At 40.9% G+C, this 26,866-nt stretch overlaps 1 protein-coding gene across 1 annotated transcript in view; it reads right to left on the bottom strand.

Annotated features, from left to right (window-relative positions):
* Positions 1 to 247: 247 nt before the first annotated feature.
* Positions 248 to 26,866, bottom strand: part of HSD17B12 (hydroxysteroid 17-beta dehydrogenase 12) — a 167,185-nt gene continuing 140,566 nt past the window's right edge. Inside the window, exons 8-11 of the mRNA XM_042904154.1 lie at positions 20,935 to 21,016; positions 18,803 to 18,868; positions 4,153 to 4,302; positions 248 to 3,772 (exon numbers count right to left, since the gene is read on the bottom strand). Coding sequence (XP_042760088.1) covers positions 3,668 to 3,772; positions 4,153 to 4,302; positions 18,803 to 18,868; positions 20,935 to 21,016 — 403 coding nt within the window. The 3' untranslated portion in view covers positions 248 to 3,667. The remainder of the gene's footprint in view (positions 3,773 to 4,152; positions 4,303 to 18,802; positions 18,869 to 20,934; positions 21,017 to 26,866) is intronic.

The raw sequence follows: 26,866 nt of genomic DNA, 5'->3' as shown, positions 1-26,866 counted from the left end.
TACCTTGAATTACATTATGTTAATAAATCTGGGGGGGAAACATGAGTAAATGTTTAGAAATAATTTTTTTTTCAAAATTAACTCAAGAAAAAGTATAAAGCTTGAGTTGTCTTATTTACCATTAAAGCAACATAATCGGTAGTTAAGAATCTTCCCACAAATAAATACTAGGGCCAGATGGTTTTATAAGCTTCGACGGAAAAAGATCGCTCCAATCTTTTACAGAGTCTTCCAGAGCATAGTAAAATAAGCAACACGTCCCAGCTCATTTAATGAACTTATAACACTGATATGAAAGCCAGACAAGTAGGAGAAAGACTGCAAACCAATGTTCTCAATAGAGATGCAAAAATTCCAAATAAAATACCAGCAAATTGAATTCAGCAATACAAAGATCGTGAATTATAACCAAGAACGAAAAGGTGATTTTATGGTAGAAAGTCATAACTAACCTAGATCTCTGAAATCTTCAAGGAAGAGTTCACCTAGCATACACTTTGAGTATATGTATGCACTCCTAGCTATTCTTGGAACATACCAGGCACACGCTCTCCTTGGGTTCTTTGCACAGGCTGGTCTGCCTGATATGCCCTTCTCCCACATAGCTGAAAGGCTTCCCCAGGACTGTTCAAATGCCACCTTTCTCCACGGCCTACCATGAGTACCTTATTTAAATTCACAAGCCTCCCACCCTTACCCTACATACGTGGATTCCCCCTCCTCATTACCTTGCTTCATGTTCCCCCCATAGCATAAAGCACTTATACTATGTTATTATTTTTCTTTATTTGCTTGTTTTTTAACCTGTCTCCCTAATTTGCTCGCCTCCCCTTCCCCCCGTTCACATGGAAGCTCTACAGGGGCAAGAGTTTTTGTCTGCTTTGTTCACTATAGTTTCTCTGGCATCCAGAAGAGCACATGGTTAGTGCTCAATAAACGCACACAACAGTATGTCTAGAAACTTTTGTAATTAGGAAGACAAGCCTGCCTTACATCCTTTTGTCCTACCCATTTTGCTTGCTTTTCAGTGACGCATGTAAAAAGGAGAGTGAACAAGCTGTAATATGCCATCATCACATCAACATTGTTTGATGTAATATGTTTATGTACATGCTACACAGTGTTCCATTACTAGATGTCTCCATATAATCCTCAACAGAATTACATTACACAAGGGAACTTAAATTCTGTCCACATTTATAAGTTTTCATCATGAGAGGAGTATCAAAGTACAAAGTAGTGAGTCCTTAAAAAATTTTTTTAAATTGAATCAGTTTCCAACATATTCAATAAAAAGCTCTGATGATTTCTTTTCATGCTGGTAAACTCCAGAGAAGGTAGCAGAACCCAGGACCATCTCAACCTCAGGTAATTTTTGGTGTCAACAGACTTAAACACTTAGAGTGCTACTTAAAGTTCATTTCATTGTCATCACAATAAAGCTCTCTCACACCACATAGACACCGTCTGTGTGGTGTCACACTAATGTTCGCTCCCTAGAAAATTCAGTGCTATCCGATTTTCTTGCACTAAGTATCAAATGAGACGGCCTCCTTCATTTAGGACAGGACCACATCTGAGGAAGTTGAGAATGATCAGAACATCTGTATTCATTCCCAGTGCACGTGGGATGAGCACAAAGACAAATGAGAATGGCAACGTCATCATGTGTGTAGGGCAGTTCCTCCCGTGCCCCCCGCCCCGCCCCCGTGCTACCATGTGGGAACAATGGAAGAACAGGAAATGAAAATCTGGCTCACTGTGTTGTGAGGTGAGCTGATTCTATATGAATCTACCTGTCTCTTTTATTCTCCTTTTTTCAGGTTCAGACCTTACCTGGCACATATCAGACTATAATATCAAGTTGATATAAAGTTAGGTCTAAAAATTGTGCTCTGCTATTTTGAAAGTTTGGAATACGGTGGTTTCTCTTTTCATGAGCTTTTTCTTTTCATGTGCCTGGAAACAGACTTTCATGCACTTATCTGCAAACCTGAGTGTCAAATATAAGAGATACTAGCTGCCAAGTTGAAGTAGCAAAAGCTATAGCTTCAGAAGTTTTGAGATTGCTAAGGGATTTCCTAATCAGAATGCAACTATTTTCTAACTCGGACAGAAGAGGAAGTATCTTGTACGCTTGTAAATCAATCCCTTCCTGGTTCTACCAACTCTCCACTGAAAGCTATCACCTGCAACCATTAACAAACCAATGTGTAAAATAAAATATTGCCCAGGTCACTGTGGCTTCACCTTTCTACAACAAAATGAGAGCAAAAAAGGCAGTGTGTTTTTCATAAAATTAAGTTAATTCAATTTAAATGATTCTGAGATTATGTTCTTACTTTTTTTGGTACTAAAATGCCTTTTCAACTATATAATGATGCTAACAGCAGATAGTACTTTGGATCTTCCTGTTTTTATTTTACGTCCTCAGCTGGCAAAATTAAAAGCTAGAAACGCCTAAACACTGCAATTTACTTTTTTTTTTTTTTTTTTTTTTGGACAAATCTCCTAGTGCTTAAAACTCAGAGCCTAAGAACCACAGCCTTGGTAAAGACCTATCTTCTGTATTGCATGTTTCACAATATTGAATTATTTCTTGATGATTTCCTTCAAACAAGTTATGGAGCAGGATAAAAGTAAGTCTCAATTTATATTAAGCCAGTGTAAAAACAGCCTTAATTTCGAATACGAAAGAAATACATTTTTTCAATCAACACCATGGTTATATCACCTTTTATTAAAACTAGTCATATTGCTATCAATAGGGTATCAGTTTAAAACTACAAGGCCACTTCTCTGTTATCATTACTGTTGTGGGAATAGCGTGTGGTCACATATGTGAGCAGTATTGGTGCAGTGCAGAAACAGAAGAGGCTGGGGACTAAGCAAGCCACTTTCCTGGATAACCGTTTTAGTGACACCATAAGCGGCTGCCCATCTCAGTGTACTTTCTGGTCCATTTACCTTTATAAATCATACCATATAGCCTTCAGTATTTACATGCATTTAAACTGAAAAGAAATATGTATCAGAGGAAAGCATATTTTAGCAGGCTTCATGTGTCAAAAAGAACTCCATATTTCATGTCTTATTTTTATGTGATCAGCTACCTTTGAGCATAAAAAGTTCCATATAAATGTACAAACTGGGACATACTTTTAGAAAACCTTCTAGTGATGTATATTGCAATATGTCCTCCCATAAGTGAATCAATTCAGCTCCACTCCCCCAAAGTGTTTAAAAAAAAAAGGGGGGGGGTGGGGAGCTGGCCATTACTTTTTAAAGTATATTTCAGAGAAAATACAAAGCTCATCATCGTTGGCATTTTGGCCAGACGAAACCACTGAAGCATTACGTCTGTCTCTGTCGTTCTGTGATTTGCTACAATCATGTTCCTTCCCATTACACTGTTCTTGCTAGTATTAGTTCTGTGTCCATTTGATATGAGCATTTATATTAAACTTCAAAATAACTCCTGGTAGTATCCAGAATATATGTCTGGAATTCCTGAAAGCAACTTCTGCTCTCCTCCCAATTATGACAACATTTAGCCTTATTAGTAATTGATAAATGACAACCGCAGATTTTGGAGAGGGGGGTGTCTTGCCGTAATCCTGTGTAGGTTGGTGCACCCAGCCAAGCTACTCAGTGCAGTTATCAATGCTTAATTCTTCTTGGCTTTCTTCAGATAGCGAGCCCGCGTGGATTTGCCCATATTCGTGGTTATTTTAAAATACAGCCAGGTAGGCGTGACTGAAATTATCGAGCCCTAGGGAAAGAAATGGGGAGATAGGTAATTACAGCCTATAATTTGAGCTAACTTAAAGCATCTGATCTTATGTTTTACTTTATTGTTGTTTTCTTCGTAGGTAACTTCTAAAATAAAACCACGCTGACAGCGTGGAACCTGCTTGGGATTCTCTCTCTCCCCGCTCTCTCTCTGCACCTCCCAGGCTTGTGCACACACCCACACCCACACACACTCTCTATCTCTCAAAATAAATAAACTTAAAAACAAAACAACACAGATGCCTTGTTAGTAAGTCTAGACAATGCATATATGCTAATACATCACATGCTATTTTGTGACTCAGTGGGAATGAAAACCCCACAGCAAACTACTGATTTGAGACTTGAAAATCTACATACCATAAGAGAATGGATCAGGTACCCAGTGGTTCGGGACTGCAAGCCCACCGTTTTAATCGCAGACTTCACGAAGGTCTCTGCAGAGGGCGTATCCAGAGTGGGCTTTCGGATTTTAGACAGCTTTGTAGCTATGAAGAATGGCAGGACACTCTAGAAAGGCAACAGCCCCCGCCCCCCAAAAAAACACACTGGTAATTAGGAAAGCAACTAATCCAGAATCTAATGACGCCTGATTGCTCTCAGTGGCACAAACGCAAAAACCTTTTGGTGAAACCTAAAGTGTGTATCTTGAGAGAGAAGCACATGGAAAGTCAGCTTGAGAGGATACCTGACAGATAAAGTAAATTGTAACAAGGCAATCTATCAATGAAACAATATGAGACTGAAAAAGTATTAAATATAAGCAGAAGTAAACGTCTGTGAACCTTTCAAAAGAAGGCACTGAACAAATCTAAAGGGCAGAGATTCCAGATAGGATACTCTTTCTACTCTGAATTGAGCACCATTACAAAACCACCACGTAGATTTTTGACATCTGATCCTCCTCAAGAGAGGATGCTAATTGTCTTCACAATTTGTGGTTCATTAGGATGGTTCTACCAGCTTTGGTCTCTCTAAACTAAGCATTTCCCTTTCTCAGCCTTTGACAACCACTCTTCTTCCCTAGTTTATTATCATTCTGCATCTGAGCTTTATAAACTTTGCTACTAATAAGACAGGGCCACCTCGCCTTTTCTTTCTTTTGTTCTTTCTTGGGGAGACACTATGACCATATGGCAACAGCTTGGGTAAGCAAGGGACACTTGATGGGGGTGGTGTGGGATGACAGGTCTGAACACTACCTGTTAGAAGAACTTAACTAGTGTCAGGTTCTCTATTGCTTATGTTTGATATATTTGGACAGGATCCAACATAGAATATAAAGGAACCCTATTACAATGGTACTGAGTCATGATGCAAAAGGACCCTTCTAGCTTGAAGTAACTTGGGCTTGTCTCTTCAAAGAGGAAATGTATTCTGTGTATCACACATGCATGAGAGGAAAGAGTACAAATTACAATGATAGTTCTATTAAAGAAAAGGACCCAACACCTGGTGGTCAAAATAAAAAACTTTACTAGAGGTACAGAAGTAAAATTGAGATGTGCACTAAGTAAACTAACGTCCCCAAAGTACCTCCATACCTGGGCAGACTTTGATTAGGTGACTCTTGGTTTTTGACAATTTGTTTGTCACTATCCATGTATCTCCCACTTAAAAAGCAAAAATATTTTGTCAAAAAGGCCTTTACTTTTAAAGCCATATTGCAGCAAGGATACAGTATATGAGAGCACAAACCGAAGAGAGATCTCAGACTAACACAGTATGAAATGTTTGCTGAGGCTCATACAACGGATAAGGAAAGAAAACGTTGTTCACCAAGCTGAGTAGCAAAAGCAAAGCCAAAGAAAGCATATGCACTGTGCTCTGTCTCAAATAATGAAGGCACATAAGCAAGCCGTGTCACATCTCTGTCTCGGGTTTCCTGGTTACAGAAAAGTAAAGATCAAAAACACGTTCCCATTTACGTATCACAAGCCTGCCAAGGGTACCATAAAGTTTTAAGTGCCTCAGGATGAATATGGTCTGATAATCATACCTCCCGATTACACAATGAGATTATCACCCTCCCTCTCTCTGTAGATACATGGCAGAAATCGGACTAGTTTGATCTTGCAGAAGAATTAAGTCGCACTGCCTGGCTGAACCACTTGATGGCAGCACAAGTTAGCTCACCATTCAGATAACCCATCCAGATAGCCTAGGGAGCCTCCCAGCTCCAGAGGTGGAGACAGGAGACACATGCCTAGGAATCCCAACTTAATCAATGTTCTTCCAGTAAAGAAATGCAAATCCAATTCTGGAAAGGGTATTTATTAATTTCTGACAGTGGTTTAAAGTCAAGGCAATTAACGTGGGCTGGCAGAAGATGCAAAGGATTCAGAGATGAAATAACTTTAGAGCTCCGTCTTAAATAAAGTGGAGGAGTTTGCCAGGTAAACAAACAAGTGGAGAATGTTTCGGGTACTGAGAATAGCAGGGGCAGAGAAAAGGAGAGAGAGAGAGAGAGAGAGAGAGAGAGAGAATGAGCGTGATGTTCTCAGGGAGCTGGGAGCTGTGCAGTGAGGTTCAAGTGTTGGAATTGTGTGAGGCAGGGGCAGGAGGAAAGCTACACTCAACAGAAAACTAAACCCAAGCACTGGACAGTAGTGATTTCTAGAGCACAAACCCTAAGAAAACATGGCGTTAATCACCACTCTATTGCCAGTACTTAGAGCAGACCTAGCACACAGGAGGGGCACACAGATTTCCTGAGTGACTTAGCAAGAGAATACCTCAGTGTGCACAGCACTGAAGAACTGTAGTCGGGTCCCCTTCCACTGCTGCAGTCCAGAAAATTAATTATACCAGAAAGTTGACAGTGTTAATATGAGAGGTTAGACCAGAATTTTAGATATTCTGAAGCTTAAGCAAGATCATCTATCTAAACCAAGATAAATGTATAGGTCTAGTTACTTGCCAAGAATTTAAAAAGGATATTTCAAAATGCTCAGCATCACTCATCATCAGGGAAATACAAATCAAAACTACAATGGGATACCACCTCACACCTGGCAGAATGGCTAACATTAACAACTCGGGCAACAACAGATGTTGGCGAGGATGCGGAGAAAGAGGATCTCTTTTGCACTGATGGTGGCAATGCAAGCTGGCGCAGCCACTCTGGAAACCAGTATGGAGGTTCCTCAAAAAGTTGAAAATAGAACTACCCTATGACCCAGCAATTGCACAACTCGGTATTTATCCAAGGGATACAGGTATGCTGTTTAGAAAGGGTACATGCACCCCAATGTTTATAGCAGCACTATTGACAATAGCCAAAGTATGGAAAGAGCCCGAATGTCCATCGATGGATGAATGGATAAAAAAGATGTGGTGTATATATACAATGGAGTATTACTCAGCAATCAAAAAGAATGAAATCTTGCCGTTTGCAACCACGTGGATGGAACTAGAGGGTATTATGCTAAGCAAAATTAGTCAGAGAAAGACAAATATATGACTTCACTCATATGAGGAATTTAAGATACAAAACAGATGAACACAAGGGAAGGGAAGCAAAAATAATATAAAAACAGGGAGGGAGACAAAACATAAGAGACTCTTAAATATGGAGAACAAACAGAGGGTTACAGGAGGGGTTGTGGGAAGGGGGATGGGCTAAATGGGTAAGGGGCATTAATGAATCTACTCCTGAAATCATTGTTGCACTATATGCTAACTAACTTGGATGTAAATTAAAAAAATAAATTAAATTAAAAAAAATAAAAAGGATATTTCAAGTTATTGTAAAAGAAATGTAACTCAAAATGTCATCTACGTCCCTCCTTAAAAACTTCAACAAAAACACAATAAACAAGGGGGCGCGTGGGTGGCTCAGTTGGTTAAGCATTCAACTTCAGCTCAGGTCATGATCTCGCAGTTCATGAGTTTGAGCCCCACGTCGGGGTCTGTGCTGACAGTTGGGAGCCTGGAGCCTGCTTCGGATTCTGTGTCTCCCTCTCTCTCTGCCCCTCACCTGTTCACATTCTCTCTCTCCTCTCTCTCTCTCTCTCTCTCTCTCTCTCTCAAAACAACAACAACAAAAAAAAAAACAAAAGAAACCCCAAACAATAATTAATCCATTTTCCTGTCTACTCATGCAAACATTACAGTGAACTGGTCGAGTGTACTCACCCTTCTATAGTTAGTATTTTGGGCAGAACAAATTTTACAACTTGCTTAAGCTCAAAACTTTGCCACTATAAACACTACTCCTTGGAAACAACCTGGGTCTTCACAGCCATAGGTGCAGGCAAGTGCCCTGGTCTTCCAACTTAGAATGCCAAAGTGAAAATAACTAACTAGGCCATAAAGCAAAGCTGTTGATGTTTTGTCCTTGTTCAGCCTGTTTACAAGAAAAAAAAAAATCCCTGAAGACAACTTGGTATCCCTTTTCTCATGCACTGGAGTAGCCTGCTTAGGTAATTTGGTCTTTACAAGACAATTTAGGGGGCCTTGCTCAGAATAGGAAGGAAGGCCACTGGAACTTCATATCACGGAGTAATGGAAAGATGGAGCCCAACACTGTGTGGCAGATATTCAAGAATCAAATACTGAACCTTGTAATTTCAGGTGATAAAGTATCTCTCATACCGTCACCTGTGTACTAAACACGCCTTCTTGAATTTAAAAATGACCAGAACAGGGGCACCTGGGTGGCTCAGTCGGTTAAGCATCTGACTTTGGTTCAGGTCATGATCTCATGGTTTGTGGGTTCAAGCCCCGTGTCGGGCTCTGTGCTGAGAGCTCAGAGCCTGGAGCCTGCTTCAGCCTCTGTGTCTCCCTCTCTCTTTGCAGCCTCCCTGCTCGTGCTCTGCCTCTCTCTCTCTCTCAAAAATAAACATTAAAAAAATTAATAATAAATGAATAGAAACAACCGGAACAACTCACAACCATGCTTTGGCAAACACGGATCCAGAGGGCACCGGGCTCCAGTCTATTTGCACAATATGGAATTCTAGACACGATGTCTCATCTGCCTTTTAGGAGTATTACGTTCAACAGTGTGACTGGCTCACATTCTTAAGGCAGAGGCTGTGGCTCCTATGAGGCATTTTAGAGAATCTTTTCTCCTTACATCTGTGTATTCATCTTCCATTTCAGGATCTGATATCCTCCAGAAGATCTAACTCTATACTTAGATCCTAGCTTTGGAGTTTGTGTTATTTTACTTGCAGACCATGAGATGAGCATTTCCACAAAAAGGCTGTTGCTTTTTACCTGGACTTCCTAGAAAATGTTTGGGAAAAGGAATCACTCTGATGATGCAGAGATCCCTGACTACATGGCATTGAGCGAAGGCCTCACGGTAACATTACCTATAAACCTTAACACCTAAGCCCCGTATGAAGGGGTTAAAATGTTGTATGTTCTGTACAAAGAAAATCCTCCCCCCTTTTTTTAAAGTTTATTTATTTTGAAAGAGAGAGAGAGCAAGCAGGAGAGGGACAGAAAGAGAGGAGAGGTGGTGGGGGGAGGGAGGGAGAGGGAGAGGGAGAGGGAGAGGGAGAGAGGGAGAGAGGGAGAGAGGGAGAGAGGGAGAGAGAGAGAGAGAGAGAGAGAGAAAATCAAGCAGGCTCTGCACTGTTAGCATGGAGCCCAATGCAGGGCTCGAACTTGTAAACTGTGTGATCATGACCTGAGCCGAAACCAAGAGTTGGACCTTAACTGACTGAGCCACCCAGGTGCCCCTGTACAAAGAAAATACTTGATAAACACTGGCTGGCTGATAATCTTACAAATGGCCTATTTCTGAATATGTGGAATTTATATGTTAACATTCATAGAACAAAAGGAGAAACAGAGTAATATCACAAAAAGCATTTATTTAACAACAAATATTTCCTGAGCACCTGGTAGGACACTGTTTTAGGCAGTGGAATATGGCTGTGAACAACAGGAAAGTCCCTAATCTTACAGAGCTTACATCTGGGGCGGGAGTGGGGACCTACAGACTACAAACAGTAAAAAATGTATGCTATATTGGGAGGTAATAATAAAAAGGAAAAAGAAAAGTAAACCTGAGTAGCGACAGAGGTGACAGCAGCTGTTCCTGCAGGTGACCAAGAAAGACCTCTCTGATGTGGTGACAGAGATGTCAATCTTTGCTTGTATGAGCTAGCAAAAAGGCTATCTGGGTAAAGATCCTTTTAGACTGAAAGAACAGCAAGTGCAAAGGCCCTGAGGTGGACATGTGCTTGGAGTGTTTGAGGAACTTCAAGGGGACCAGAGATATAGCGGCGGGGGGAGGGGTTGGGAGGGGGCGAGATAATGTGGAACGTCTGAAATCAGAACATGGTAGGTCCTAAGAATTCATGCTTTTACTCTGAAAGAAATGAAAAGCCACGGGAGAATTTTTTTTCCGTAGAGAGGTAAAATGTCCTTGATTTAGCTTTAAAGAGATGACTGTGACTGCTGGGAGCCGACTGGGGCTACAGGCAAGGATGGGAGTAGGGAGGCTGAGGAGGAAGGGACTGCAGAATGTCTAGGGCAAGAGATCGCGACAGCTTAAATTACTGGTAGCAGTGGTGGTCACAAGAAGTGGTCAGATAGTGGATAAACCGAAGTTGGTAGGATTTCCCAATGGAATGAATTTGAAATGTGAGAGAAAGAGGCAGCAGGGTATGAGGTGGGAGAATGTCAGTGTTGAAATCAGACAGCCTTGACCACATACCAGGTGTCTGATCTGACCAAAATACTGAGATTCAGTTTCTTCCTCTGCAACTGGGGGAGACAGCATCTTCCTTACTGTGCTACTGTGAGGATTAAATAAAATACTGTCAGGTAAAGAATGTGGAATTTGAACCCTAGGATATATTTGCAATTACTTTCTAAGTTTTAGAATATGTATATTTTTCAGGATAAATTTAGAAAGAAAAACTGGCTGAATTTTTATAGCTTGTAAGGATGCCATATTTATAAAGAATGACTATTGAGGTAACCACCTGGATGTGTCAGTTGTTTCTGGACTTACTACCTCTTACGTTGTAAAATTACTGCCCCTTAAGTTTTTACTTCTTGTGGGGCAACACTGTTTTAAGGAGCCAAGCAAAAAAGATGTTACCGATGACAAACATGGAGAGTCACCTGGCTGGAAGGGACTGGAGACCACGGATCCCAACAGGACTAATGTTACTGTTCTTAAGCCATTTCTCAAAGTTGTTGCAATTGACCAGATATGATTAACTCCTGGGAGAATTATATTGCTTTATAGTTCTATTTAGATTCCATCTGCACTAACAAAGACACACTCCATTACCTTCTTTTATTGGCATTGGCAATTAAAAAGAAGAATGGATGAAGAATTCTGTTTTCAATCCCGACAGCCACTTCTTAGTATTTGGCTTGCTAGCTCTTTGAAGCCCAGTAGATCCATGTGATTACTCTAAGCTATAAAATATTTAACAAAATATAAAAGAGGAAATATCTTCTTTCATTTAAAAAAAAAAAACCTGAATTTTGTCTTCTCCCTCATCTCTATGTGTCTTATTTATTTTCTAAATTTATTCTGATTACTACATTTAGCTGAATTAACAAAGCCACCAACTCTCATCACCCAAGAGGACCAAAGCACTGGAAGGTGGTAACTTAAGAGAAGGGGGCCAGGTGAATGTCCCCATTATGGTTAAGTTCACCTCGAAACGGAGTATTCTTCTGCAATTTCCTGCTAAAAAAAAAAAAAAAGAAAGAAAGAAAACCCATTTCATTTTCAGGCCAGCTGAAACCTGCAACTGTCTTCTCTGGGTTTAGTGGTCTCAACCTGTGTCCTCGTCTGTCCTCTGATAACGAGCCAGGTAAACTGAACCCTAAGGGATGGCTTTAGAGACTTGGCTTCCCAGGAGGAGAACTGTATGGTGCAGAGAAACAGAAAGAACACAGACTCCAGAGTGATTCGAACCCAGGCTACAAATCCAGAGCTCAGTAAATTCCCTGCACTTGCCAACGTTCTTGAACACGTCACCCTTCTCTAGTTTCTTCGTAGCGCTTATCACTCTGCAAGGTCATCCCATTCATGTATTTGTTTACTTGTTTATTGTCTGTCTCCCCACTAAACCTAAGTTCTACCACACCCATCTGTCTCTGTCTTTTTGCCACCGTATCCCCAATTACCAGACTACTAGGCACACTCTAAATATTTCTTGATTGAAGAAACGTGGCACACAATATATACCTCTAGTTTTGGACCTGCTATCCCTCGTCTTTGTAATGTGCTTTCACGATCTGTCTTCTCATTGTGTGTGTGCCTTGAGCCTTGAGGACAGGGTGTGTCTGATTCACTTTTGCTGCCTCCCTGCCTAGCTAAGGACCTGTCAAATAGCAGGCATTCACTGTCTGACAAACTGGACTGACCTTAGGCGAGTGACATGACTCCTCTTGAATCTTAGTTTCCTATTTGTCAAATGGACCTAAGTTAATGTCCACTTCAAATAAGATAGCAAAATGGTTGAAAACTTGGAGCATATTGTAGATATTCAAAACATGCAAATGTCTTTCTTCTTCACACTTGAGTGTCATTTCAGTTTCCAGTGTTCTTACATATGCCCCATCCTTTGTCCCCATTTGCCAGAAGGGGAGGCTAAGGCTCAAAGTAATGAAGCAGCTTTCTGTAGGTCAGATGACCACTGACTGGCGATATCAGAAGTAAAACCTTGGTTTGCTGATGCCAAGCCCAGCGTCCCTTCCTCACTGCCCTTAAGCATACCAGTCAGTAATTAACATGGTCTGCATAAAACCATGGCCTGGGGCACCTGGATGGCTCAGTCGGTGAAGCGTCCGACTTCGGCTCAGGTCATGATCTCAGGGTTCCTGAGTTTGAGCCCTGCATCTGTCCTCCTCTTGCACTCTCTCTCTCAAAGTAAATAAAAAACATTAAAAAACAAAACAAAACCAACAAACAAAAAACCATGGCTTGGACTGAGGAAGCTGTGACTTCTTGCTTCGAAATGACCAAATATCCAGACAGGGCTTCATGAATTCCTTAGCATCAAAAACCCCTTTCATACGGCAGGTTTGCGAGGCATCACCACAGGATGCTAACTCTAGGGGCAACTGTGATAGGGTGCAGGGTATCTGCGTGGTCTTACAGTGTCTCCCCACAGGTTGCTTATTAGTGCAAGGGAAAAAGACGGTAACTACACAGCAGAGAAAGTGGGTAACACCTTGACTGAAGCAACAAAATCAACACCAGCGGTGAAGGGCAGATGGATATTGTGTGTCCCTAGATGTGAATCCCTGAGAAAGATACAAACTCACATGTATAATTTTGGCTAGGAAAGCACAACGTGAATCCAACCGTGAGGAAACATCAGATACGTGCCAAATAAGGAATGTTCGATCAAAAAGAGCAGGAGGAATACGGTGCTCTTCAAAAATGTCAACGTCACAAAGGCAAAGAAAGGCCGTGGACATATTCCAGATTCAAGGAAACTAAGGAGACAGAACAACTATGTACTATGTCATACCCGATAATGCAGACAGAATTCTTTACTGGAGGATAAAAAATGCTATAAGGATTATTAAGGAGTCAAAAACTGGAATATCTAATCTACTAATGGTAGATTAGATAAAAATGTTACATCCGTGTTAACTCTGAAGTGGATAACTGCGTTGTGGTTACCTAAAAGGATATCCTTATTCTCTGGAGATGCACACTAAAGTATTCAGAGGTAAAGAACCATGATGTATGCAACTTACCTTTCAATAATAATAAAGCAAACAGTAAAATGCGTAACGTTAAGTGCCGCATGGGTAAAGTGACTCTGGGTAAAGGGGATTGGAGTGTCCTTTGTATTATTCTCTGACAACTTTTCTGTAGATTTGAAATTATTTCTGAATAAAAAGTTTTCAAAAAAACAAGAAGGTTTGTGAAGGTTTTCCAGAAGAAGAGTTCAAGAAGGTGGCTGTCCTGGTCTTAGCTATTTCTTATACTTTTTCAGCATCCATGGCTAGTTGGTACATGGCATACGGAAGGAGCCGGTCCTGGGGCCCATCAACTAGCCGGTCAGATCACTTTGGATTTTGCCCTTTGAAAGAGTTAAGCATAATTCTGACTGGGCTTTAATTACAGGACAATAATGAGAACAGATAGTCCTCACCAACAGAGCACCCTTTTGATATGGTTGACTCAAGAATGAACTTCTTACCTTCAATTCAAAACTCAAAAGCACAGATGGAATTTATCAGGTCCCAAATTCACCTTTTTTTCATTTATTGTCTCTACTGTTCATCTGCCTTTCCAGAAAATACTTACTTAATGGCAAATCTGAATTCATGGAAGGAAATGTTAAATGCTCTCACAAAATTATAGGAAAGAAAAAAGCAAAAAATATTAATAAGGAATTAATATAAAAAAGCTAAATTCAAAAAACAGACTCTCTTCCTCTCCCTAAAGAACAATCTAATATACATTCACACAGAGGTAGACCTGAAAAGACAGCTTTCCTCCCAAGGATTAGAAGAAACTGAAATTTGGCAACATGGCATTAGCCCGGAAGCCCTCTAGATACAGAGGTTGACAATTCAAGACCAGAGGCATATGGCAGCAAGAGAAGAAGCTCAAAAAAGCCCTTAAAACGAATGTCTGTGTATCGCAAAGCATGGCCATGTACAACCAGAGTCTCCCGTGATACCAAGCAAAAGGCAGGTCCCTAGTAGGCCCCCAATTACATGTGCCATTAGCAACACAGAGGCAAACAAACAAACAAACAAACAAACAAAAATCCAGATCTCAAGAATACATTGAAGCGGGGGGGGGGGGGGGGGGGGGGGGGGGAGGGGGGGGAGGGGGAGAGCAGGAGGGGGCCAGAGCGTATCAGGCTGAAGTATATAATAAAAAACAGGAGGGCAGAAGGAAAGGCACGTCGCATGCTGACATTCGCTTTCCCAGGGCTGGTGAAGTGTGGCCTGAGCCCTGAACGACGGATACGGGTCACAGGCTCTGGGAGATGGGGAGATGGGGCATGAAGAGGGAAAGGCGTGTCTGCAGAGAAGGCAGTCCTGGACCCTGCTGAGGGCAGAGCAGGTACCGGGCAGCACAATGTCCACTCTGGCGATGGCCCCGTGGAGCCTGGGTTCAATCCTGAACCTTGCGGGCAGCCATGGGAGGACTATGAAGGAAGCAACATCGCCTGCCTAGGATTTTAGCAAGATCACCCAGCAAACAGTACGTGGGATGGAGTGGAAGAGGAAATCGTTGATAAATACTCCTGGGCCAAAAAAATGTGCAGACATAAAACACCACCAATGAAAAACCAACAGTTTTTAACTCAGCTTCATTTAGACCAGATGTCTTTGTCCCTTTGGTCAGAACGAGTACAAGATTCTGTTCTATCTACTTCAGCATTCTGATGTGCTCGCACAGAAATGACAACTCTACTTTCTCTCACAAACATGTGAGTTTTTATTTTTTCACCAGATTCACACTGCATTTAAACCTTGATTGAATCTATTTGAAGGAAGACAATGATCAATGAAATTACATAATTGATATTCACTTCTGGGGAAAAACAAGTTTATCAAAGTTAAATATTTCAAAAAACAAATGCTAATGTGTTTTTCCAGTAGCTTCTAGACACAGCAGATTAATAGGCAGAGAATATGGAGAAAAGATCTTTGAGGCAAGCAAGCTGTGGGAATGAGAGAGGAGGCAGTCTTGTCTGTTCAGAGAATTTTAGAAACCGCTCATCTGTGCTCACAGAGTGGAATATTCCCTTTTGTCATTCAAACACTTCCAGCTTCCGGCCTTGCTGCCTGATGGTCACCCACCAATGGATCTGTAAGATTTCTGCTTAGTCTCAGTAGGTGTTTAAAAATTACTAAATTAATAACTTGATGACAACCGATTCCTCAGAACGAGAAAATGGCACAACACTGTGTGGCATGTGGCACCTTACCTCCCATGGATGCTCTACTGGTTTCCTTGTTACCAAAATATACCACATTCTACACAGCAGATTTCAGCTATGGGCACTGACATGACAGGGTCAAGGGGGGAAGAGGGAGTATGGCAGTTGGGTATAAGATTCAGGATTCTCGAAAACCCTGTCTTCCTCCTCAGTGTACCCTATATTTATGGGAAGCTGCAAATCAAAATAACACCACAGGGCTAGGACATCTAAGGACTACTTGGGCGAGACCCCAGGTCAGGGTATAGAAGTAGCAGACTGTAAGATGGTCCCGGAAGATGAGGAAACATTCATCTAACCTTCCCTTAACTACCACTCCCTCTCACTGTGGGTGACTGAGCTACTATATCCACTCATAGAAGAAAAGGGTTTAGAAGCTAGATTCAGACAACACTTTAGGGATCTTTTTTTTTTCTTTAATATGAAATTTCTTGTCAAATTGGTTTCCATACAACACCCAGTGCTCATCCCAACAGGTGCCCTCCTCAATGCCTATCACCCACCCTTCCCTCCCTCCCACCCATCACTTAGGGATCCTCACTGTCTAAAGATCCAAGGGAGCAAATGGAACTAGGCAGCCAATCACATTCTGATTCCATAACTCCCTGAGCATAGAAGGATCCAATGTGTTCAATGCTGTCCTAAAGGCCTCGAGTAAGGAGGCCAGTGATGAAGAACAAAGGCTTTGGTGCCAAACAGACTTGGATTTGAGTCCTGGTTCAACATGGATGGGTGGCTTAACCTCTCTAACTCCAATTTCCATAAATTTAAAGAAGATGATAATCACACCACCTTATGAAGTCGTTATGAGATGAAATGAAATAAATGGATGCATATAAAGGGCTTAGCCCTGTGCCTGAAAGTAACGCCTCAACTACTAGCTATTAGATGTTTGATCATTTGGGGCTTTGGAATGCAAAAATCTAAATACTAGGCTTGCAGTGAGGAAGCCATGAAGAACAAAGGGGTGTGTGAACCAGTAGGGGCAGGTCGTGGGCAGGAGCAGGAAAGGGGGAAGATTTGCAAGCCTCTCCCAGGACATTGTTGAAAACGTGCATGGAAATACTGTGAGCCATTATTTCTTTGTGTTGAACAATAGCTGATTGGAGACAGATACTCATGAAAACTCCTACATTTGCTTCCTCTCATATTTTGTATTGTATCTTCACAGCTCTGTATCTGTTAGCTATATGATCAAATCAAAGGTCTCTACAAAAATTAAGTCAAATTGGATCAAAGGCCTAAATGCAAAAGCTAAAACTATAAAACTCTTAAAACAAAACACAGGGGGAAGCTTCATGACATGGGATTTGGCAATGATTTCTTGGATAGGACACCAAAAGCACAGGCAATGAAGGAAAAAAATAGATAAACTGACTACATCACAATTAAAAACTTTTGTGCATCAAAGGACACTATCCATAGAGTGAAAAGGCAACCCACAGAGTGGAAGAAAATATCTACAATCCATATATCTAATAAAGGATTAATATCCAGAATATATAAAGTACTCCTACAATTCAAAAATAAAAAGCAAGCAACCCAATTAAAAAAGGGTGAAAGACTTGAATAGCTGTTTCTCCAAAGAATATATAAAATGGCCAATAAGCGGCTGAAAAGGTGCTCAACGTCACTAGTCATTGGGGAAATGCAAATCAAAACCACAGTGAAAGACCACTTCCTACCCATTAGGACCTCTATTATTTAAAAACAAAAACAAAACAGAAAATAAGTATTGGCAAGGATATGAAAAAATTGGGAGCCCTGGGGCATTGCTGTGGGAGTATAAAATATGTAAGCTACTATGGAAAAAAGGCAGTTCAGAGAATAGAAATATAGATATAAATAAAATTACCACCTGATCCAGTGACTCCACTTCTGGGGACATATGTACAAGAACTGACAGCAGGCCTCAAAAAGATAGGCATACCCCTCACGTTCACAGCCACATTATTCACAGCAGCCAAAAGGTGAGCGCAAGCTGAATGTCCAACAACATATGAATGAACAAACACAATGTGGTGTATACATACCGTGTAATTTTATTCAGCCTTAAAAAGGAAGGAAAGTCTGACACATGCTCTACAACATGGATGAACCCTGAAGATGTTATACGAAGTGCAATAAGCCAGACATAGAAAGACAAATACTGTACGATTCCACCCATAAGAGGTACCTACACTAGTCTGATGCAGAGAGACAGAGTAGGACGGAGGTTCTCCAGGGCTGGGAGAGGGGGAAGTGAGGCGTTACTGTTTTTTGTTTTTTGTTTTTAATTTTTTTTTTTTTTTTAACATTTATTTTGAGACAGAGAGAGACAGAGCATGAATAGGGGAGGGTCAGAGAGAGAGGGAGACACAGAATCTGAAACAGGCTCCAGGCTCTGAGCTGTCAGCATAGAGCCCGACCCGGGGCTCGAACCCATGGACCGTGAGATCATGACCTGAGCCGAAGTCGGACGCTTAACCGACTGAGCCACCCAGGCGCCCCGAGGCATTACTGTTTAATAAACACATTATTTCAGTTTTGGAAGATGAAAAGTTATGGAGAGGATGGTGCTAACGGCCGCACAACAATGTGAATGTAGTTAATGCCACTGAAACAAATACTTGAACGTGATTGAAATGGTATTTTCTGTTATGGACTTTTACCACAATTAAAAAAAAAAAGTTAAAACTCACTACCACACCTAAGGCATCCTGGTACACGCGGTCGTCCTTGCTCTGAACGGAGTGAGTTTTACTCAGCCCTCCACCTTCCCCCGTGGTTATTACCCAGTGGCTCTGGGAACACAGTCACCACACGCCTTGAACACCTGGCAGCTAAGAGATACGGATGGTCTAATTTTCTCAAAATAAAACTGTAAAAAAATAAAACCGTGCGTTTAGTTCTACTTTAAGTACCCCTACTTAAGAATTCTAGGGGATAACTTTTTTAAAATCTAGACTTAAAGTGCATAAAAGAAAAAGAAATCATGTCTTTAATGGTGTGCTAACGTCACACTTTCCTTAGGAATGTGATTTTCTTTCGTTGCCAAGACAGCAACAGTTGCTGTGGAAACCACACAAAAACAGGGATATGCAACTGAAACATACCCCACTCACCTGCACAAAGATGCCCTTGCTCCTGTACTCCTCATGGAGGCACTGAGAGAAGAAATCCACAAAAGCCTGGGATGGGGTGGGAGTGGGAAGGAAACACACACATTACATCAGTCGGCCTGATTTGTAGCCATGGCAACAAAAATAACAAACTAACCATTTAACACTCGAGTTCCTAATCATTCTTTTTCTTTCACATACAGAAGAGACCTTAAAAAAACACCTCAAAACCTCAACTCGTTTTTATCTGCCACTAAATTAAGTATTCTCTTACCAACTAGAATCTCCAGATCAAATTGTGACTTAACCAGAAAAGGGTCTTCTCTTTCCTTTTTGCAGAAAATTACTTTCCAAGAAGAAATATTTTATTATATAACAAAGGACACATTCCTCCTCCCTACTTGCCATTCAAACAGAAACACAATATGAATTCCGTTCAACTCTCCTCTATAGGGATTTTGTTGTCAGTAAAGAAAAGAAAAGAGCAAGCTTCCTCTTGGTCCTTGGGGATGGCAAGATCCAAGAAGCGTACGGATGAATGTGACAGCCCATCTTCTTCTGCTAGTACAACTTTAAATCTATTTGTAAAATATAATGTACCATTTTTCAAGTATGGACTCAACCTCAGGCTTAAAATGCCAAGTATCAATGATGACTTTTCGAGGCTCCCAACTAATAACAGTCTTGTGGCCACATGGAGCAGAACAGGTGAGAAGCTAGAGTTCAACAATCACTTCACAAAACAGGGTGTTCATTTGAAACCTCCCTCCTGTATGTTTCAGATACAGAAAGCAAGTAGATTGCAGGAGTGGGGCGTGGAGCCAAGCTTTTTCAAAACAGTAGTCACTGTTCATGATTTTCCCGTGGACAAAGGGCCAAATGAAAAAGAAAGCAGGAGTTTTGCTCTTTTCCTTCTCTGACATATCGCAAGTTCTTAGAGTATTAGATGGTGCTCATTTTTCCCTAAAAGCTAGTTTAACTTGAGCGTCTCAATGGTCATTTTCATTTCAGGGATGTATCCTGTGCCTCAACAATGTATATAAAGATGCTATGGACCTGGAGGCAGCAGGAAATGTATTCTAAATGATTTTTCCTACTAGTAATGTGAACAGGTGATTGGTGATAGTGTATAAAATTATGACATCTTACAGAGAGTTCTAGAAAATTCTTGTCTCACTCCAGAAGTGATAATTCGTATCAATGAATTCTGAATAATGTGGCAAAATGCTCACACTCTCATCCAGGCTTATCTTGCGCCTACTGTGTGTATTTCTGTCCTGACCGGCTGCAAATTCTTCCACTAAGCTCTGCAGAGTGGCAACTTTTGCTGGATGGAGTGGACTCATTCATGGACCAGATCCCCAATCATTAACATCGTGTTCTGATCAACTGATCTAACTGGCCCAGACCAGCTCTCTCTCTCTCTGGGACGTACAAACACAGGCATATTGCACTTCCTTGCATTTCACTTTACTGTACTTCACGAGTGCCGCATTCTTTACAAAATCGAAGGTTTATGGCAACCCTGCCTCAAGCAAATCATCGGCACCACCTTTCCAACAGCATCTGCTCACTTCCTGTCTTTGTGTCATATTTTGGTAGTTCTCCTAATATTTCAGTCTTTTCTTTATTATTGTATGTGTTATGGTGATCTGTGTTCAGTGATTACCACATGTTGAAAGCTCAGATGACGTCATTTTCTAGCAATAAAGTATTTTTAATTAAAATATGTGCACTGCTTCTCTAGACATAACGCTATTGCACACTTAATGACTACAGTATAAACGTAGCTTTTTTTTTTTCACCTTGACCCTAGTGTAAACATAATTTTTATATACACTGGAAAACTAAAACACTCATTTGACTTGCTTTATTGTGATGATTCACTCTATTATGGGGGTCGGGAACCAAGCTGGTAATAACTCTGAGGTATGCCTGTACCAGTTTCAAAACCAGTCAACTGCTAGGAGAAAAAAGCATCTGTGGATCTGAGATCACGGTGCCCCATTCCTTTTCTTCCCAGTCCATTTGAAAACAGCCAAGAACAAAACTTCAAGAAGCTTCCATGCTTATTTCTCAGACCGAAAAGTATTACTCATTCTCATTCTGACATGATTCACTAAAAAATTGTTCACCTTGGTCGCAGAGTAAATGGCCAACAGTGGAACAGGGACTAGGCCGCTGGCAGAGGAGATGTTCAGAATGGCCCCTTTAGATCTAAAAAGGAAAATGCACCAAGTCAACAGAATGAAATCATACATGCAACCATTTGTAAATTACAGATTGAGATACAGAACTACCTGAAACAGAAGAACATAGCTGCTAGCACACATCACTCCTTGCCTTTCATCAGCACATGATACACTCGGTCAGTGAATGAGGCATAACTTAATCAACTAAAAATAGCTCCTGTTTGCAATTAGCTCATTTCTGTTTTAGCAATCCAGGGCAAGACCAGATCAAAGCTACAGTCTCCTCGAGTTAATCTCTCCTGTCTGAGGTCTTCTCTGGGCACATCACCAAGAATCCTCATTCTTGGAAATGCTCTCATAATCTTCTGATGCCTTTATTCTGGCTTATCATCCATCACATACTACCTTACTGTAGTATTTAATCACTGTATGTGTATACACGCTTTTCTCCCTCAACAAAACCATAAGCTTCTGGACATCATAGCCCTTGTCTTACACTTTTTCTCAAAACCTCCTGCACAGTCATGAGCATGTAACAGGTACTTAACGAAACCTCCCGGCAATGAGTGAACAGTTATGTGCTGCCCTCCTACTTCCACTAGGTTGTAGATATTCAGGCACTAAACAAAGAGCTGACTGAAAAGTCACGTGACTCTACAGGAGATCAAACCATATTCTCTGCCAAAGGGCAAAGGGCAATTCTACAGTAACTCCTAGAGATTACTGAAAACTAAAAGTCAGAAAGTTACCAGGAATTACTGATTTCATTAATGAATGAATATTAATCGGAGAAAAGCAATGCTGTAAATACATTAGTTATTAGCAAGTACATAAGGGTTGGGTAACATGTGGAATTAGGGTTTTAGGAATTTTAAACAGAATTAACAACCAACTCCTCCCCTCCAAACCCATTCTTCCCAGAGGAGGGAACGGGGGTGGGGGGGGGGGGGACGCGCTGCCAGTCCCCTCCAGCCACTGCAAACAACCCTACCTACTTCCTATCCTCCCAGTGAGGTTCCTTTTCTTCCACACAGATTCTCACTGTTCTCTGTCTGAATTTACCTCCCCCAAGATCTATTTTTCCAGTATTTTTTTAAAAAAGGACTATACAGACCCTTTTTATGCAAAATAATAAAAGAAACATGATTAAATGGCATCTAAGTTATTTTAGACGCAAATCTGAAAAGAAATAATCCCCAAAGGTCACCCAGTCCATCTGCCAGCCTCTAGGCGAGATGCCACTTCAACCATCAAACAGAAGTCTGGACCCTCTGTTTACTGTGTCGCTGGAAACAAGGTGTCTTTGGTTTTAAATTTTGAACTGAAGTGCTTATTAGTAATATTCCTAAGCAATGAAATCCACTCACATTTTGGTCACAGAAATCAAATCTCAAATCTAAAAACGTTATATTAGGGTTTTAAAGAAAGTTGGAAATATTTAGTCAATGTCTTGGTTGTATCATTCTTGTGTGTTTTGCTTGTGTCTCAGAGACAGAAAAAGCCTTTTCGTTTTAAATATTGATAAGAGAGTAAGAGTGTCTATCAGGAGTTAGAACCCTATCACCCGAAGATAAAAACCAGTAATTAGCAACGACTATCTAAGATTTTGATTTTATCTATATGTGTGAGAAACTCCTTTGATCAAATTTGACTAAAAGCCACTTTGGTTACTGGAGACTTTTAATGGAGTATTAATTTATGATGTTTAGAACATCTTTATCTTTTCAGGGTGTTAAAAATGTTCTCAAATTAGATTCTGGTGACGGTTGCACAGCTCTGTGAACATACTAGAAACCACCAAATTGTATACGTTAAGTGGGTGAGTTTTAGGGTATGTGAAACATATCTCAATAAATCTGTAAAAGAAAAAGAGAGAGAGAAGTCTCTCTATGATATATTGTAATGTGTCACCTTTAAACTCAGAGAGTGTCCCAATCAAGTGCATGCTAAGAGAGCTATGGTATCTTACACATCCCAGAATGCTTCCTGAGAAGTAACCCCAGATCCCAACAAGTTGCATCCCCTTCCTGAGCCCTATGCATCCTTCTAGCTTTTAGGTAGCATTTTCCTTTAACTTCTCATACAACCGGGAACTGCTACGGCCTCACTCATTCAGAGCAAACTAAGAAAGAAGCTAGTTGCAGATGATGTTGTTTTTCACCAAAGCTGTAGTAGATCACTGTTGTTTTCACCTGGATTATGTGCTCCCTTACACTTAGATTGGCTGGAGCGATTACATGTGCCCTTGAACAAAAATCTTATATTTTTTTTATTTCGTTCCTCACAAATGAGATACAACCTAAAAGTCTTCCAAAATTCAAGTTTAACGTTATCAAATATATTTTAAAAATTAAATCTGGATCTCATCAAAACACACTCTTAAGACTTCACTCACCAAAGCCATGATTTCAATCCAGGAAAATGTGTTTAAAGACAGTAAAAACTTCTTTCCCATTTTCAAAAATAATAGACTAATAGTCAAATATGTCACAATTGTGCAGGGATGCTCCTTTAATCGTTTACTCCTTGAGGCAACTAACATCTTTGTTTCGCCAATAATATACACTGATTAAAATTTCTGGGAGGTAGAGTTAGTTTGAATTCATGAAAAGTCAGAATTTGAGGGAACGTTATTCAAAACAAAGTATTTGCACTCTAGCATATATTAAACAACCCCAAGACCAACAAAGTCTCGAGCAAGAATGCACTAGACCTCAGGAAATACAACGATGGCATTTATAATTGTATCATAATGACAGCAGTGAGACACCTCTCTACGAAAACTCTGTGCTAACGAGAAGCACACGTGTTTGTCTAGCAAAAACCTTCCTCCCACACCCACACCCACAACAGCACAGAATTCTCTCTTTCTCTCCAAGGGTAATAATATTCAACTGAGTTTTGTCTGCATCATAAACAACACGCGGGTGGAGCCGTCTTAATCCTTGTACTGTATACAGTATCTATCCTTCATGTAGAGATGGGGATGAACATTTGGGGCTGCGAGGCACAAAGGACTCGTCTTTAAAATCAACTACTTTGTCTGGCTCTAATCCTCCATCTAAGCAGAATTAGTGACGTCAAACCAGTTTCCATGGCACAGGCCGACTCACGACAGCTCTGTTATATCAAGCAGAAGGACAAAATGGGCTGCGCTTAATTGCACACGAAAACAAACATAAAACTGAACCTTAGTTAATCTCTCATTTTCCGGGGACTTGGGGAACAATTCTAAGATTGGAAGGTACATTAACAATATTTGCTGAAGTTCCATAATGAAGACTCATGTTGCTCATACTTCATACTTCCCAGTTTGTTATGACAAACATCCAAATAAACAAGTCAAGTAATATTTTCTGTGATATAACATTCTTCATTCATCACACTGCTTACTTGCTAACAGCCACACGATGGTGTCTCAGTGGTACAAATTACTGAGGGCCCACCAGAACTAAAATACTGCAAAAACAAAGCAGAAACACCACTGCTGATAAGGAAGCACCTTTTCATAGAAATATGTTCTCTTCAATTACTAGCCCTTTCACAAGCCAAACCTTAAACTCACCCAACCATATAAAATTCAGCATCTTGTAATTACAGCTTCCTGCAGCTATGCTGTCTGGTAGAATTCCCTCAGGCCTGTGAAAGCCCCATCCTAATACTCTCCTTCATTGTCACTTGGATAAAAAAAATTGCCAAGCAGTGGCACCTGGGTGGCTCAGTCAGTTCAAAGTCCAACTTCGGCTCAGGTCATGATCTCATGGTTCGTGGGTTCAACCCCTGCATCGGGCTCTGTGCTGACCTTGTGGAATCTGCTTGGGACTCTCTCTCTCCCGCTCCCTCTCTCTCTCTCTCTCTCTCTCTCTCAAAATAGATAAACTTAAAAAAACAATTGCCAAGCCTCTATCTTCCTATAAATGCTCCACTACTCCATCAGACTGTTGCAGTATCCTTGTCTACAGCTCTACAAAACTACTACTGCCATAGAGGAAGTGATAGGTCTCCTTTGAATAAGTCACTGATTTCCACCTTCCTCAGGTACCTTCTGCTCCGCAATGCAGGGGAGAGAGATAGGGAGGTGTTACGTGCTACCATGAAGAACTGGAACACGGGGTTGACTCCAATGGAGGGAACTAACTGTACTCAGAGAGTCTGACGACACGCAAGGGAGATTGTGCAAAAAGGACTCCATGACGCTTCTTCCTATTTCCGTTTCTTATCAAGGAGTGCATAAATGTACTCCGGAGAGCCATAATTTTTTTTTTTTTTTTTTAAAGCTTAAACACAACACTGAAATTGGTAAAGACAATTCACTAAGAGACTCTCAAGAAGACTAAGAAACATATCAAAACAGAGTCCTTGGTCAGAAAAGAATCCTGGAACAGAGGGGTCAGACATATAATTAGAACCAGCAATCCAAATACATTATACAAATCCTGCTTTGCTGGAGAAAGTTTGCAAACATTTACCACATGAAAGAGAACTGCCTGCCCTAAAACACCATAACATGTCATAATTCCACCTTAAGCAATACAGTATGAAAGGGGCTATTTTTAGCTTTTCCATGGTTGTTATGGCAACCACCTCCTGGCTCCAGCTATACACAATGTTTATAATTCCAGAGAAGTGGAAAGAGCAAGTTTCCTCTATAATGTAATTATGCACTTTCTACTTCTATGGTAATAATACCTTAGTTTAATTATAGATACTTGTTTAGTGATAGTCAGTTGGCCCTAGGCTATAGTTCTAGAGGGTTTGGAAAATCTCATACATCAGAGGTAGAATCAGCGAAAGGGGAAAACAACAACAACAACAAAGGATCTTTATAAAGGACTCTGCTGTTACTGAATGGAAATAAGAATCCCATGGAAACCAACCATAGGAAATACGCCATTTGAGGCTGGTGTAAAAGGGCAGGCTATAATAAAATCATTTGTATTGTGTAAGTAAGAAGGCTTTCAGATGATTGTTTACCTTGGAGTTATTCCTCTCCTCTTGGGCACACGGCTAACAACATTTCTGGCCTCCTCTGCAGTTAGCTGTAGCCGGTGACTGAGTTCTGGGCAACGGAATGTTGGCGGAAGGGATGGACACTACTTCCAGGCCTGGCCCATGAAACCTCCCGTAAAATCACCCTTATTCTCTCTTCCTTCGTCTGCTGGCTGGATGCAGAAAATGCAGCGGAGAACCGCAAGACCCAAGGGAAGAGCAGCCCTGCGTGGAAGGAGCCTGAGATAATGCCTGGCTAGAGCACAGCCCCAACCCCTGATACACACTGGCTGTGTATGAGAGCGATGGTCTCTTACAGCCTGCCCTCATTAATACAACTAGTAACTCCTTTAGTTCAAGGGGACAGAGCTATTCCCTCTCCTAACCAAAACTAGTGATTCATGAAGTCCACTTACGTTTCTTACTAGTTCTTAGCAAGTGCCACATTCACCCTGTGGTGTCGGTTTCAGCCCATAGACTACGATGGCTTTCCACCAGATCATCTCTCAACCTTGGCGTAAAATCCACTTGATTTCCTAAAGGCAAAGATCCAGTTCATCTCCTGTACACGCCATGATACACTTTACTCAGTGAGTGCCTGCTGAAGGAATGGGTCCTCTTCTTTGCATTGTTTTTATCTAATGCTTCAGCTCTAAATGTGGTCATGGCTGCCTAGGTCTATAAAGATAGGGGTGAAGTTCCTAGCACCCTATGTCTGTATCCTTTACTAATTATGAAGGTTCACAGCACTCAATCTCTTTGGGACTCACTTTCTATCTATCAAATAAGGGTGCCTGGTTTCAATTCATTTAGAGTACTACAATTCCATGACTATATAAATCCATTGTGATCTGCAAAATTATTTCACAACCATTATCTTTTTTTT

The sequence above is a fragment of the Panthera leo genome, chromosome D1 (assembly GCF_018350215.1).
Source record: "Panthera leo isolate Ple1 chromosome D1, P.leo_Ple1_pat1.1, whole genome shotgun sequence".
Lineage (NCBI taxonomy): Eukaryota > Metazoa > Chordata > Mammalia > Carnivora > Felidae > Panthera > Panthera leo.
This window is presented reverse-complemented; position numbering and strand designations above follow the sequence as displayed.